Here is a 16248-nt window from a genome sequence, read left to right on the forward strand (position 1 = left end):
TGATCATGCGTGAAATCATAAGTGGATTTGTTTTACTGTTAACTATACAATCACCATATTTTTGTAAAAATGTAGGTTTTGTTCACTAATGTGATTTATTTCTTTGAAATATAATTGATTCGAAGATAAAAAGGTAATAGTATACAGTACCTGAAGAGAGTTGAAAATTGCAAATAGGTATTGGAAAATGACTAGATCATCGTTCACAGAAAAAGCACCTAGTACCCACGTTACTCCAAACAACGGCAAGATGACACAAATACTTTTCAAACCAATCCTATGAAGAAAAAAAAACAGCATACAGGTTTAATGTCATAAAACATTATAGAAAATTTTCAACTTTCTGTAGTGACATTTGAAAATAAATGTTAATGTTTTTGATATATTAACCGCATGCAGTCTTCACTATCAGCCAACCATATCATTGCGGGTATATTTATGTTTCATTGAGTAAAGACAAATTTCTATGTCATTCAAATTAGAAAAGTGATAAATATTAATCAGCAGGTCTTTTCTGTACCAGAGGAAACGGAATTATACGTTATTGTTTGCCTTTATCCATACAGACCATGTGTTGTTTTTTTTTTTGGATACTCCTAATTAGTTTTGGTATTACCAGTTATCTAAATGTGATTAATGAATTTCGTCATCCCTCAGATTTTGTTATTTCATATGAATTTTTTCTGATATTCATCAATACAAATTTGTTGATGATTAAAAAGTAAAATTACAGACATACTGAACTCCGAGGAAAATTCAAAACGGAAAGTCCCTAATCAAATAGCAAAAGCAAAAGCTCAGACACATCATACGAAGGGATAACAACTGTCATATTCCTGACTTAGTACAGACAGTTTCTTATGTAGAAAATGGTGGATTGAACCTAGTTTTGTAGCTAGGTAAACCTCTCACTTGTATGACAAGATAAATGTCATGAATGTATCAATCCTTTTTTTTGGCAGTATTCAATATGAAGACTGTTGACAATACGTAATAACAAACATCATGCTTCTTTGTAGCTATGCAGGTTTATTAACATTTCTTTTTTTTTATTTATAATAAATAACACAAAATAGATTTAACAAATTTAACGAATATGCCAATTATAGCATTAACGGTATCAAATATAAGATTTGACAAATTTTGTCGAGCGTCTGATTAAGTCAGGTTTTACGGACTTAGATTCTTTTCTAATTCACTTAAAAGAGTTCGGTATTTTTGTTAACTCTTTTCACTACCAATACTAAACTTACTTAGATTTCTCTTTAAGTGATTTCGCAGCAAGCCCTCTAGTGGTCATCATTTTATGCACAGTTATAATGATGATAATCAAATTAATCTGTAACATGCGATATAAAAAAAAAAATTATTACACATATTCAAAACAAAAGTGTTCTGAACATGAAGCTTCGGTCTTGCTTTATTATGTGTTACTCAATCTTAAGTTCTCTTTAAACAGATATTTAACAAGTTGTTTTACTAGTATAATTTTGGCGTCTCTTCGATATTTGATTTGTATTGTTACATGAATGTTTCATGTGCCATAAAACAAAAAACAGAAGAAGATAGCAATCCTAGTATCTGCCGTTGTTAAAAGAAGACATAAAATAATCATTTGAACGCTTTGCACTGACTGCGTCATAGTTTTTTTGTTTTATTTGTGTTTTTGTTAATGTTTTTACTTTCTTTTGTATTTCTTTTTATCATTTTGTTGTTGCATTTTATTTTTTAGAAAAAAATCAAATCATTTTCAAATGATGCGTACAATATATATTTGTATGCCTATCAAACATCACGTAAATCAAGAGTTCAAATTACTATGAACGAATAATTACAATTTCACAATTATATTTTTCAACGATATTCTTGAATATATAATGTTATTCGCCTTGCATGAACATACATCCATACATACCAGAATCACAAGTAATGCTGGTCCAATGAACGCCCAGATGAGATTTGATTCAAGGGTTAACCAACAACTGAAATGATTAAACAGCATTTCTTTTTGGGTCACAAATGAAAACGTAGGATCATAATCTAAAAGACATTTGTATCCACTGGGAATGAAACGCATAAAAGATAAATTGATAAGTATTAAAAGTATTTTAATATCTATAAATCGTTTTAAATTGTCTTGATTTAACATGTCCAAGTGGACACACGAAATAATCGATCCTTGATATTTGTTGTATGTTAAATGTGATTGTGGGGATAGCATACACAGACTTAATTTGATTCGTGGATAGTGCTAGACTTGAGTGATGAATATCTTTGTTTTGAAGCTCAATTGGGTCAAAGTTGAAACTTGAACATTTGTATTTGATGCATTTAATTGATCAACACATACAAAATTCCAGCATCATAATCATCATGGTTTAACGAATAATGTAAATACTTACAACTGTTGATTGCCATATCCGTTAAGTCTAGTCGCACTGGCCGAAATTCCAACTATACCAGCAGGAACAACTGGAAATAAAGAATCAATGATATTTTGTATCAAACAAAGCGTTATAATCACTAGAGGTGATATCAAAAAGTCAACCGCATGACAACAAATTTTATTTCTTAGTAACCTACTCCTATCAATTACAATCCTGAATATACTTAACTACCTTATCATTTTCATGACACAGCGATACATTTTACATCCAATGTTTTATGCTTTATCTTGTTCCACGCCCAATGATATTCATGTTTTTGACTCACCTTTCAAGGGGTTCTGTGCTGTTTTTTTTTTTATTTAAAGTCAATTGCTAAATGCTTGAAAAATATGCCTGCAGGGGCTTTCAATCATAACTTATAACAAGTAAATGTTTTCAGTGACCTTCATTTCTTCGTTACGATTATAACAAATGTTTTCATGTGGCATACCAAATGAATTATCATGATATTTTCTTTTTATTTCAAAAACACATTTTCTTTGACACATATGCTTCTTCGGATACAACATTACTATGATTTTTAAGAGTTTCCGCCATCAATTTGGAGTTATGCTGTTTTATTGTTTAATACTTACTCCAACATGCAGGTAGCAGCTTATGAACTATAGATCTGGTAGGGAAAATAATAACAACCATTCTCACTATATGAATAGCCTCAGCCAGCATCAGAGCAAAGTCTGTTAGGAACATATAATGTAAGGTAACTGCAATCGCTGAACATACAACCTTTGAATAGTATATATCAACAAGCATTACTAATTATATATAAATTTGTCAAAGGTTTACAGGCAGTAACGGTATCATTTTGACATTTGCTATCAAAGTGTGGTCTTTATTTCTATGATTTCAATAAAACGCAAGGTATTAGCTATTGCTTCTATGCTAGCAAGATTAAAAATGGTCAATGTGCATCACGCCTACGGATTCAGGTTTTAACACTTTAAAATTAGGGAATACAAATGCATAGCCCCCCTTTTAAACTGTTTTACTTTGTTGTTTGTCTTTTGTCGTTTTACACTATTTCGTAATGTTAATCTTTGGCTGATGTGATAAATATTCCTTCTGTATACTCCTCCTCTCTCCGTTTTAGATTTGAATCAAAGGGATCCCAAGTTAATAACTGTATGTTCTTACTTTGTTCTCTGTTCTTGTTATTCCAGCTAAGAATATAAAATACGACAGAATTAATGCAACGCATAAGTTCATCAGTGTTTTTGTTCTATCATTTGCCACATACCTACAAAAATAAACAAAATCTACTTGTCATAATGCGGTTATGCTCAGCAACTAATTGTTTTTCCAATGAACACACGAAAGAGGCCTTGTGTGTAAACTTTCCTTTCTGGAATAACTTGACAAATCCTTGATTTTGGTGGGGTGCGTGTTTCAATGTCCTCCATTGTTAAGTTATAGCCTTTTCTTAATGTTGTTTGTCTGTTCTAAGTATTTCAATTTGACTAAAATCTATTTATCTATCCTAAACCTACGAATTTTGATTCTACCTTGGTAGCTTCCGTATCTTCAAGAATATAGTTCTTGAAACTAAATTGTAACTTTAGGGATATATTTCCAACCAATTCTTTGTAATTGCTAACTAACTAACTACCCCTGTTTTTTTTTTGTGAACAAATATTTTCGCCAATTTGATAATTGCAAGTGCATATTTAAGGCAACTACGTTATTTCAAATAAAACAATGTAAATTATCAAATTTAAATAAGTATGACTTACTTCCATAGAACAAAATGAACGACAACTGTTATGACCAGAAACAAAATTGACACTCCACTTCCAATGGCTGATATCAGGCTAAGTGGTAATTGGTGAGACAATGGCTTGAAAAAAAATAAAAAATAAAAAATTGGTTTGACATCTATATCAAATACGGTTGCAAACTAATTATATTATATAATTATATAACATAAAATGGTTAATGAATTGAATCGATGTTTCTAACTTGATTATAATAATTAGATGGTACACATATAAAAAGAGATGAAAGATAGTAAAGAGAGATCCAAAATCACAAAGTGGTAGACAGATTGACAAATCCATTTTAAAAATTTATTTTTTCGAAATAAGGATTGTTTACCACAGGAATAGATTACCTTGACTGTATTTGTCAAACCCTTTCGGAAAGTATGGTCTTTAACTTTGTACGTTATTTGGCAAATTGACTTTTATAAATCGAGCGTCACTGATGAGACCTGTGTAGAGCGTCTGGCGTTGAAATTGTTTAGACTGATATTTTAACTGATATGACATGGAACGCAAGAAAATATACCTGAAACATATCTGCTGCCAAAAAAATTTAGCTAAACGGCATTTGCTATCCGTAATGGAAGTCAAAATGGAATGTGTGTAATGACAAGTTTAACTGATTTTCACAAATAAAGTTTAACCTACCAAACCTACGAAAGATGCCGGTACCAAGTCATGAATCGAAAAAAAAGTATGTCGTTACGCTAATTGACATAGTCAAGGGCTTTTGTTTTTGTTCGGTGTCATTGACCTCTCCTTTGGGATTTTCTTGCAGTTCGGCATCTTTTTTAAAGCGTATATTTTATATATAGGTAATTTAAACTTTGATATACTAGTACATATATCTTTTAGAATAACTAATGTACATACTGTCCTTCCTGGACTCATCAATATGGCAAAATTAGTTGTGTGATTGTATTCACATATCGTGTAAGAATCTGTAGCATCGACAACTTGTGAACCAAATGAGGACCAAGCTCCATTAACAGTATTTCTTTAAAAAAAGAAAATAAACATGTTACAAATTCTGTACATCTTCCGAAATAACATAATAGCTAAGTAATTTAAGTGTACTCGAAAACGTCACATAAGTGTTAACATTTTTTTTATATTTGAGACGTTCCATTGAGATGATGCATAATAAAACAAAATAAAGACAACATTCCAACATTATAAAGAGATCCGATAGGTTTCATTTTGATGACCTCATTTGGTCTAAAATATATGAGTAATTTGAAATATTACTAATCTGCTTAAGAAGTATAATTTAACATCGTTTTTCTCTTTGTTTTTTGGAGACACGTATTTATGTACACAATTGTTAATATTGAAGAAAAGGGTTAAGTGGTATCAAAATGTCTTCCCAAGAATTCATTTGTTTCTTATTTTTGATTTGCAATTTGGGAGACTTATCGTACATTAACAGCCCAACAGATATTGCTAGCCAATATTTGTATTTTACACAGATACAGCTTTAGAGCTACGCCATCTGCCGGACAATTTTTATGTATAGCTGTTGACAAGTGTTGTATGAACTTTGTGACCTAAAAATGTGTATTGCAATCGCACTCCATGACGTATGGCTCCATCTTTGAATGTTCCAGTCTCCGATTCGCAACCAACTTTCATAGGCAAACAAGAACAGCAGGATTTAGCCGATTTTGTACGACGCCAATATTCAAGTTCAAAACTTGAATGTTTAAATCACAAAATTAACCATGCAACAATGTCAATTATCAGTGAATACTTTATAGTACACGGACAATTCAAAATTCTGAACCGAATGAGAAATCAAATATTTTTAAGCGATGTTTTATTGTTGACTATGCGAGATTCTTTTCACCGTACCGGTCATTATCTGGTTGTGTTATTTTTATTCATATTCTACACGGGCCTCAAAGAATTATAAATCGAAAATAAATGCAACAAATGTGAGTTTTTCTGTCTTTGAAAGCAAACAAAATGTACAAAATTAATTGCTGGATAAAGACAATAACTGTTTAGTGTCTGTACATATGAGCTGTATTTGCACTCGGCTCGAAACAGCAATAATAGCTCGATGAACATGATGAAGCTCGCATTACACCTGTTTCTTAGCCTCGTATTTACAGCTGATATTTAAAGACAATAATCGTTATTGTCTATATAATTGGATTTCGTTAATTGTTCAAGCAGGAATCAGAACGCTGGTTTTCTCGTGTAATTTGTTTTTTCCTTTTTGTGATGTAGTGGTATGTCATAGCCTACTTTATAGTATGCATTGTTAACATTGCTATAGTCTTTTGTCATACATCCATCGTTGGTGTTTTGTATTTAGTAGCTTCTTTGACCATCATTGCATATGCCGTTACTGTCATTTATAATTTTATACTTACGGAGCACTGAAATCCCAGAATCCACAAAAAGGTCTGGAATAGTCTCCCTTGTAAAATAGATTATCAAAAGTAACAATTGCGTAGTCTTCAAATTTGAGTCATAGAATCATTTTCTGCAGATCCTTCATGTGTTATTTGTAATGATTTATATGCTATATGTAATGTGTATATATTTTGCATCTTATGGTTAATACTTTTATATGAGAATGGATATATGTTGTAAAGCACTGAGGGTAATTTTAATATTATATAATGTGCTGTTATAAATACTGTATAATAATAAATTAATAAAAATAAAATAAAACCTCTCGGGTATTAATGAACAAATATGAGCTTTAAATGCATATTCATATTCATAATTCGTCAATATTATGTTGCCTGCACATGTGTACGCTTTTGAATATGTATACCCTTGAATATAATTAATAACAGGAAAATCATTGTATATACCAAAATAAATATGATGAAAAATAACCTAGGAAATTAAAGTCGAAATATGACGAAAGATTAATAAATAATGATAATTTCCACCTTGAAAACTTATTTATATGTAAATCAACATGGTACATGCACTGTGGATTTATTTATTTTCGTTGGTACTAATTTTCGTGAATTGAGGAAAACTTGCATTTTCTTGGATATTTGATTTCGAGGGTTCTGCCAAAGTCTGCATACATTCTTATTGAAAATTTGTAATTCCTTGTTCTTTAAAACTCGTGGTTCCCGGGTTACCACGAAATCCACGAAAATTGATATCAAACGAATAAAAATGAATCCACAGTATGTAAATTATAAAATATCTTTTTATCTATCTTCGTACATGCACAACTATTCTATGCATCAAGATAAATTCACAAACAGTAGATGTAGTGAGTTGTAACAGTGATAGCTAAATATAAAGACGGAAAAAAATATATAACTTACCAAAATATGATCGAATTTTATTAGTAAGGAAAAATTCGAACAAGATCTTCCATGAATCGTAAAATCAGCTATAATAGAATTTACATCATAACTCCCATTAAAAGACTGTATTTCCCTGAAAATTAAATAAATAAACTTTACGATTGATTGGTCTTTCACGCCATGATGAGCACACTTTGTTTTTGAAGCCAGAAGGCCCAGCATGAAGCATAAAACATCGGCAGGAGAGCTGATATCTTAGTCTATCAGGATCAGAGTCGATTTAATTGTTATACTGTAAACATGGAACAACCAGGAAAGTATTAATAAGAAAATACAGATGCAGGTTTCATATACTATAGAAAGCATCAGTGTATAAATAATCAAGATGTCACCTTATATTCTTCTAGTTGTTGAAGTTCACCTAGTGAGAATTGTATATTTAAATTGAATACCTGTTAAGCTTGTTTTTTGTTAATTGGTGTGAATGATAAACTAATGTGAGAGAAATGGGCAGAAGATATAATCGATTATACTTTGATTCTAAAAATCTGAAACTAAAAATATGTAACTCACCCATTTAATATTAAATACTCCGGAAAAAGTCTTGAAATATTTCTATAGAATGTGCTACTATATCCCGTCAAACCTGAACAAAGAAATCCTCATCGTCTATCACATTCGTTTTTACTTCGATTTATAAGTATTGACAACTATATGTAATATGAATGTAATGATATATACAGTCATCCAAAATTATTGCTCACTATAAGTTTTGCCCTTTATATAGTGATATATTGAAAAAATTCACATAATTCTTATACTGGCAACATGAGTAAACCCTGTGGAGATTTATTTCCTTGAAACACTTGTTATGTTTATTGTTAATTGCCTTGTTTCGTTTTGATGTTTATGTTTCAATGCATTGAAAATATAACCTTTAAAATGATATATTAGTACATTGTTTTATGATGTAGGTCGTTTGTCAGCGTTTAACGGTAACGGCTTATCTGTATAATCTCAATTACCCGTTTCATTTATTTCAGATCTGCTGATTCAATTACATATAGAAATACATCTTGCCATTTAAAAAAAAGAAGAAAAACACGTAGCTTTTAGCAAAGAAAGAATTGTTTAAAGTTCCATGTAGTTAAGTGTCATTATTCTATAATAAATGATGACATAGTCTATTTTAACTTAAAATTTAAGTTATATGCAATAAATATAAACACAAATCATTACATTTTCTGGCCTACAGTTAAGATATAAATCGAGGAGTAATTGATACTCCTTTTGGATTAACATGTCCAAAAACATGGAATAGTTGTAACTCCCTCTCTATTTTTACATGCTGTTTTATTAACCGATAGTTTTACTTGTGCCATATGAATCAATGGCTATCTCATAAATGTAGCATAAAATTGAAAATGGAAATGAGGCATATGTCAAAGTGACAACAACCCGACCAACGAATTAAAAAAAGCCCAATGTGTCTTCAACACAGGGAGATAATCACGCACACGGGCCGGACTTCAGCTGGCTGGTAAACTAAAATATATACTAGTTCATAAGCTAGACTACTTAACGTTTTAGATTTACAAATTGACAAATATCATAATTCAGTTCAATTGCGCACGGAACTTCATCTATGATTGCACCATTGAATATATATATATATATATACATATAGACATATTTGTTGAAAATCAGAAATTAGTAAGTGATAAATAATTAAAAAGAAATGTCAATCCATGATCTATATAACAACACCGGTCAATCAATGAATTCGTCAATATTCTATCGAATGTGAGGGTTCCCGTTTAGTTTTTAACTAAAACATATTTTAGTAGGTTTGTTTCAAAACTCCTTGGTTGATCTTGCTTAGTACTTAAATCAGTATTATTTACTTACCGCTACATCTGTTCGTCTTCAGTTTAATTTCAGTCGCTGAATCTGCTATCCAAGAATCAGATGTTTTCGAACGATCAGGAACAATTATCTCATCCGAACTAGCCTTCCCTACTTCAATTACTGAAATAATTGATTAAATTCGAATGACTGATTAATGGACTATACATTTGTATATATAAATATATCAAACGATGCATACACATGCATTCATAGTAACACTTTCGAATCATATAGACAAGCTTTATTGTTGTATTTCATGCTGTTTGGTTTTAGCCGTGTAAGTCCTCGTGTGGTTTATTTTATTTACAGACACGAAGAACAATCGATACCGATGATTATTATAAATGTTACAATACACTTTCGAGCCTCTTGTTGACAATTGAAATATTTGACTGAATAGCGAATTCTTTCAGTCAATGCATTTATTTTCGAACAACGTCAGCATCAAGTTTCAAGTTTTCAAATAAATCATGCAAAATGTCTATCGTGCAAAATATGATCCTTCATGCTATCGTTTTCTTTTGTCGCCTTGAGATGCAGATAAAAATATTGTTTCTTTTGACCAAACTGATTCGATTTTTATCGCACAATAAGAGATACGCAACTGATAATGGACGGCAAGAAAACTAATAGTGATGAAATTTATATCTATTTATCAACTTCGAGTAAAAAAAGCCTGGTTTTTGTTCCTTTTCAACCTGTTCTCCTTTTAACATTTCAACAATGTTACTTGTGTTATTTTAAGTCCGTGAGCTAATTTCGTGTGTACAGATAATGTCTTTAAAGATTGCACAGATATCAGACAGAGAAAATACGTATTTGATAAACACTTCTTCGAGAATTTGTAAAACATGTAAGTAATTGAATGTTTCTCTTATTTAGTTTATAACAGTGTTTTGTGTCAGAGAAAAGCCATTACACCAACCGTATAAAAAACAAATCGATTGAAAAAAACAACGACAATACATCCGAAGCAAACAAGTTAAAAACATACCAACATTTTCTTTTTCAACGATTATTGAGAATTTACCGTCTACAACATTATTAAACGCATTATTGTACTCTGTAACTGCGTTTACAAGTGAAGTAACACCACCTAATCCCTAATGAAAAAAGTATAAGTAGAACATTGATTAGATGTCTGAATTATATTTGCATCTATTATCTCTGTGGTACAAGTGAAGCCATCATTGATTATGCTTCCGGAGCATACAAGTACATTGCCCAATTTTCGGAAGGTTATTTTGGCAAATCATTTTAGGAATTTAGCTCTACTTGGCTTCGGACGCATGAAATTTATAAACTTTTTTTTTTTGAAGAATATCATTGGCAAGAACGATTAGGCGCATTTTTTGTCTTAATAAACGTTGTACACTAGTCATTTTGGGCCCTTTATAGCTTGTTGTTCGGTGTGAGCCAAGGCTCCGTGTTGAAGACCGTGCGTTGACCTTTAATGGTTTTTCTTTTACAAATTGTGACTTTGATGGAGTTCGTCTCATTGGCACTCATACCACATCTTCTTATATCTATTTACAACCTCATTGTTGAGTTTTTCCCATGACTGATGGTTACTATCATCTAGTATGTTGTCGCAAAGAGAACCAAAGATCTGAAATACAAAATATTATCATGATAATAGCTTTATACATTATGGTAAACAGTGTGCTACTTTATGTTATAAGAGTTGGTAAATTCTAAATACTCATTTGAATATTTGAATAAACAAATGTTCATAGATCGAAAGAGATGGTCAGGACGTTCAGCTTTTACTGTAAAGTTCTTATTTAAAACGGTAAATCGCGACCTAATTTTTACGGTGTTGTTTTTTATAAAGATTCATGTAAATAATTGATCCTTTGAACACACAAAGGTTTTCAATGTAACACAGTAGCAAAATCTTTAAATATCATTTATATTGGTATAAACGTTAACTTTGTTTTTGATTAAAAAGTTAAAACATAATCAAATATAACTTGCTATACATGTACAGTTATTGCAACTCATTATACATCTTGTCGATACTGTTCACCGATATTTTTGCAATGCACAAAGTAACACTGTTTATGACGTATTTTAAACTAAATCTGTTTGATGGATACTGATTGATAATTAAGTGTGGGAAACATGATTTATTTATTAGTTGTAATATGCTTTGAACTAACTTCCAATAACTGCGAGTACTCTCATCGCAGTCCATTGTGTCAAATGTTTTGTTTGTGACTCATCATTGTGTGTATCCAATTGCAACAAATTTGTACATTTTGTTCTAACGTTGTGCTGTTACACCACTGTCATAGGTTAACGGGGAAAAGGGGGATAGAGCTCTCACAAACATGTTTAATCCCGCCACATTTTTATATGCATGTCACAAGTCAGATAAAGTTAAGAATATCGTTGTTTTTCTATTTGCTTGCACCCTTATGCCTTTGATAGTTTAATTTTGTTCAGTCACAATGCTTTATAATAAGAACGATCTGGAAATAATAGTGATAAATGAAAGTTTTGTTTGTATCTTGAATCTCTACTGGTCCATATGAACATATTGTATGGATACATGTAATGTATTACATCGTAACGTACCTGTAGTTGATCAACTGTAAGTTTTTCAGTGTGTTCTGTAACATACTTGGCAATATCATTCAATACAGCTGATGATGTCAGCAAATCACCAGAACGTAATCCATGTTTACCCTTTGTTATGTTTTCTAAATCTCTCAATATAGTGCTCACAAGTGTATCGTCACTCTCTCCAGATAAAAGCTTAACTGTCTAAAATGATTGTTTTTCATACATTATCAGATAACTTTCTATCGTTTCTTTAGAGATACTTCAAATTATGATATTCGAAGAAAACTGACAAGCAAGTTGATTAAATAGCAATATCTTGTATCTATAATCATAAGTGTATTTTGTAAAAGTACCTTTACTTTCTGCAAACAAATAACGCATATAAATCCGTTAAAAGGATGTATTTTGTCATATTAACAGTACGCGAATTCGATATGTTACATTCACTCAATATATAAGTAGGCATTGATTATATATTTTTTGGGTCGGGTTGTTGTCTCTTTGACACATTTCCCATTTCCATTCTCAATATTATAGCGTTATTGGATGAGTAGACTTTGGTTTATTTTATTATGTTTGAGCTTTTCACTTTGAATTCGACAGAATTATATTTTTTTTATTTCAAACAATTAATTTCAATTGGGATAATACTGGTTATATATCGCTATGTTTAAAGCTATACTTTCAGATTCACACTGTTAATAACATGTATACTTTATTTTTGAAGATCCGCAATAGTTGATTATTCTCTTAATTAAAAAACAAATTGTGATTCATCACTTGCTTTCAATGTAGAATATATTTTTTATAAAAAAAACATCGTTGAATTATATTGAGAATAAAGGGATCATGTTTAGTTACATCTTTATGTTTGTTTCATACATATGTCTGATTGAAGTTGACAATTTAACAACATATTTAGTTTTTTTTTAGAACAAATAACTGGCAAAGATTTTGAGAAAATATAAAACAAGTGTCATGTATGAAAACAACCAATTTGTTGATCGTATTACATGTACCTGGTCTTTCAGATTTTGTATTGATTTACTTATACAATTGATGTAGTTCGGTTCCTCCCACTTTCCATCATTATCGCAGTATCTCGAAGCATTACCAGTGTATTCACCAGTGCAGGCTAATGTAGCGTGTGTATTTGCTGCTGCTATATTCCATTTAGTATTAAATTTGTCCAGATTTTCTCTACAAATATTTGTCGAATCTGTAATACGTTAAAAAAGAATTAACAAAAATATTAGATCTAAGGTAAATTAAAAAAGGGGAAAGTCCATTAAACATGACAAAATCAAAACGCTCGACTATTAGTATATCGACCAACGACCTCAGTTTATAAGTACGACACTATGTGTCTTTGAAAAAAATTACAAATGTTTCTAAGCATGTATGATTTGGACTATTTCTTGTTCATCATATCTTATCGATCTTGTCAATGTTAATGCCATCAAAGTGACGTTCAAATAACAATGTTACATAATTAGGTACGTCGACAGGATAAGCGCCATCTGGTATGCTTGCATGACCAGCCATGCGAATTCATAATCTTTCAAAACATAACAATCGGAAAAACACAATCGCTTAAATTTCAAAATATAGGATTATTCTGGTATTTTAGATATGTCGATATTGAATTGAAAATAAGGTCATATCGTATCGGTCAACCTATGTGTGATGGTTACCGTAAGACTATGAAATTATAATACAGTATTAGCATTTCTTGTTTAGTGTTGGGCTAGAATACATAATTAAACAAGTGAAACAACCCTGAAGACTGTTGCTGGTCATCAAGAAAATGCTTTTCTTGGACGAATCAGTCAAGAAAATGGTACTTCCGCATGGCTATCTGGTTGGAATACAATTTTACATGCTGTTCTCTTTAATAACTGAATATGCTGAGCACAAAAGTGTCAAATTAAATTGATTGATTGATTGATTGATTTTAAACGCCATTTTCAACACTATTATGCAATTTCGTGGCGGTTAGTTTTTGTTCGTGGTATGAAACCAAAGTGACCAAAGTGAACCACTGATCGTCGGTATGAAACTGGCAAACTAGTCAAGTAAGATATGAGTCGGGCGCACATGCCAATTGTGGGATTCGAACAACCAACCTCAGTGGTGACAGGCTAGTGATAGAGTAGTTCGACTTCTTAGACCACTCGCCCATCTAGGTTAGATTAAAGGTTGCGTGCATGCAATCAAAATGATTAAATGATTGTCTGTCATTACAAATACATTATACACACAGATAAATCATTAGATATTATTGAGTAAAAATGCAACAAGATATATGTAAATTATACTAGATATTTTGAAAGATATGTCCGTCGATGGATTTATTCCATAGTAAGCTATTTTGTCAAACTGAAATGATGAAAAAAGCAATTCATCCAATGTATCTCGAGATTCGGCACGAACAATTGAAATGAATGAATTTAATAACTTTTGATACATTACGATAGGTTCATGATTACTTAAAAAAAGTAGTATGTTACCTTACGATATCATTTGTACTTGTCTTGTATATTGGTTTTCTAAGCAAACATTTTAACTTTGTTTAAAGGCGTGAAACTGTTCAAGGCGTAACACCCTTCCGTTGGATATATCTTTTGATAGCCTTACAAATAGCTATCAAATCTATATAATTGACATACCTTTCTACCCACACTTGATTATGTCAAGAAGTTCCGTTACAATAAATAAATCCGTGTTATTCAAGCGATAACTATAATTTAAAGGGTTGATTTATTTCAATTACGACGTTTCATAATAAAACGACACAATGAAACAAAAACTTGTGTAAATAAACCTGTTCCATTCAAATGGATTTTAAAAATCACACTAAAGACATAGCATTTTATTGTTCAATGTGGAGGTTTTTCTAGCTTTTCGAAATGTTTAAGCTTACACCCAATTAAATATTGCAACGATTTACGACAAAATGATAATTAAAGGGGTGATGGAAATACTATCAGAAAACCTGGGATCAAAATATTATTATAAAGATACAAGGATGTGTAGCTCATAAGTTTATTTGTTTAGGCAACAAAGTGTTAAACATCTTTTTCTATTATTAATTTTAATTTACAATTTTTTTTTTATCAAATGCTTGACCATGGTTCTAGTTCCTATTTCATTTTAAATATATATTTATAATATCCAGGAGTAACTTTGATTAAATTACAAAAAATAATAATTTTACAGTATAAGAAAGAATCAATAATGTCTTATGCATGTACGGGATTTGTCTCTTCCTAATTGATTTACGAGATTTAAACAAAGGTAAACTACTGTCGCCTAAATAAAGACAAGTCCATATCTTTCCGTTCTTAAATATTAAGCAGGTACTGAATATCTGTATTAAAAATTAACTAGTGTAGATTGACCGAACACAGGATAGTTCAACATATATGAATTCGCCTCAGTTCATATTTCTGAAGATTGACTTGCAGACTGAATACGAGTAACAAATCAGCCTTTCAAGAGTGTATCAAAGGTTACAAGCCAGAGGAATACTCTAATTTATCATGACTTTGAGTTAATTTGGATTATATCCCTTGTCTTTTTTCCCCAAATTTGATTTGCAGTAGCTGATAATTTGTCAGAATTTGTCAGAATTACAAATTACAATGCACTTATCTCCCAAATGTCAAACCTAAAACATGTTTCAATTATTTTGATCGATCAAGATGCTTCAGATAAACATGGCCATTTCATTTACAAATAGGATCACAAATACTTGTACGGATACGCAAACTATATCAAGATTACAAATACAATACCTGTACTCACTTGTCACGTATACAGTTGTACATTTCTTTTCGGAAGCTTGACTGCAATAAAAAGTAATGCATTTCAAAGATTTTAAATGATATTTTAAAAAGGAAAGTCGCGTTATTGCTGAGTTAATTAGATTCATGATTATTCGATAGTATCTACAATCTACCAGTCAAGATGTGATTTATGTGTACCTGATGTATGAGCTGTGCATTCTAAGATTACTGAACTATGCAAATATTGCATATAAAAGTTCACCATGTATACAATGTCAATTTCAATTGACACCAAATTCGTTCAATATTCGTTTATTTGTAGGACTCTTAAATTCCAGTCGTTAGTGTGTTGTAATTCATTTTATTTTCTCAGAACATCAAAATTAGAAACTGGTAATTCAGATTAGAATCTTATAAATCGGTAATCAAAACACATAAATTTGAGATATATTATATGATTTATATGCCTGTGACGGAAAACTGTCAATAACAAATG

The 16248-nt window shown here is 31.0% G+C and overlaps 1 protein-coding gene across 7 annotated transcripts in view; it reads right to left on the minus strand.

Annotated features, from left to right (window-relative positions):
* Nucleotides 1-16248, minus strand: part of LOC127716289 (adhesion G protein-coupled receptor B2-like) — a 62910-nt gene that overhangs the window by 32736 nt on the left and 13926 nt on the right. For 2 of the 7 annotated variants that reach the window (XR_007988850.1, XR_007988848.1), the window contains exons 7-22: nucleotides 15772-15812; nucleotides 12984-13183; nucleotides 11977-12165; nucleotides 10934-11005; nucleotides 10391-10499; nucleotides 9397-9516; nucleotides 8062-8134; nucleotides 7507-7621; nucleotides 6583-6629; nucleotides 5078-5201; nucleotides 4178-4281; nucleotides 3023-3173; nucleotides 2403-2472; nucleotides 1916-1982; nucleotides 1254-1339; nucleotides 151-277 (exon numbers count right to left, since the gene is read on the minus strand). Coding sequence is in view for 2 of the 7 variants with exons in the window: in XM_052222448.1 (XP_052078408.1) it covers nucleotides 3561-3684; nucleotides 4178-4281; nucleotides 5078-5201; nucleotides 6583-6629; nucleotides 7507-7621; nucleotides 8062-8134; nucleotides 9397-9516; nucleotides 10391-10499; nucleotides 10934-11005; nucleotides 11977-12165; nucleotides 12984-13183; nucleotides 15772-15812 (1318 nt within the window). In the remaining 5 variants the exon portion in view is untranslated. Of the gene's footprint in view, nucleotides 1-150; nucleotides 278-1253; nucleotides 1340-1915; nucleotides 1983-2402; nucleotides 2473-3022; nucleotides 3174-3198; nucleotides 3685-4177; nucleotides 4282-5077; nucleotides 5202-6582; nucleotides 6630-7506; nucleotides 7622-8061; nucleotides 8135-9396; nucleotides 9517-10390; nucleotides 10500-10933; nucleotides 11006-11976; nucleotides 12166-12983; nucleotides 13184-15771; nucleotides 15813-16248 lie in introns of those variants that run through there. The other 5 variants (XR_007988847.1, XM_052222447.1, XR_007988849.1 and 2 more) reach the window with 4 other exon arrangements.

Source organism: Mytilus californianus, unplaced genomic scaffold (genome assembly GCF_021869535.1).
Source record: "Mytilus californianus isolate M0D057914Y unplaced genomic scaffold, xbMytCali1.0.p SCAF_9, whole genome shotgun sequence".
Classification (NCBI taxonomy): domain Eukaryota; kingdom Metazoa; phylum Mollusca; class Bivalvia; order Mytilida; family Mytilidae; genus Mytilus; species Mytilus californianus.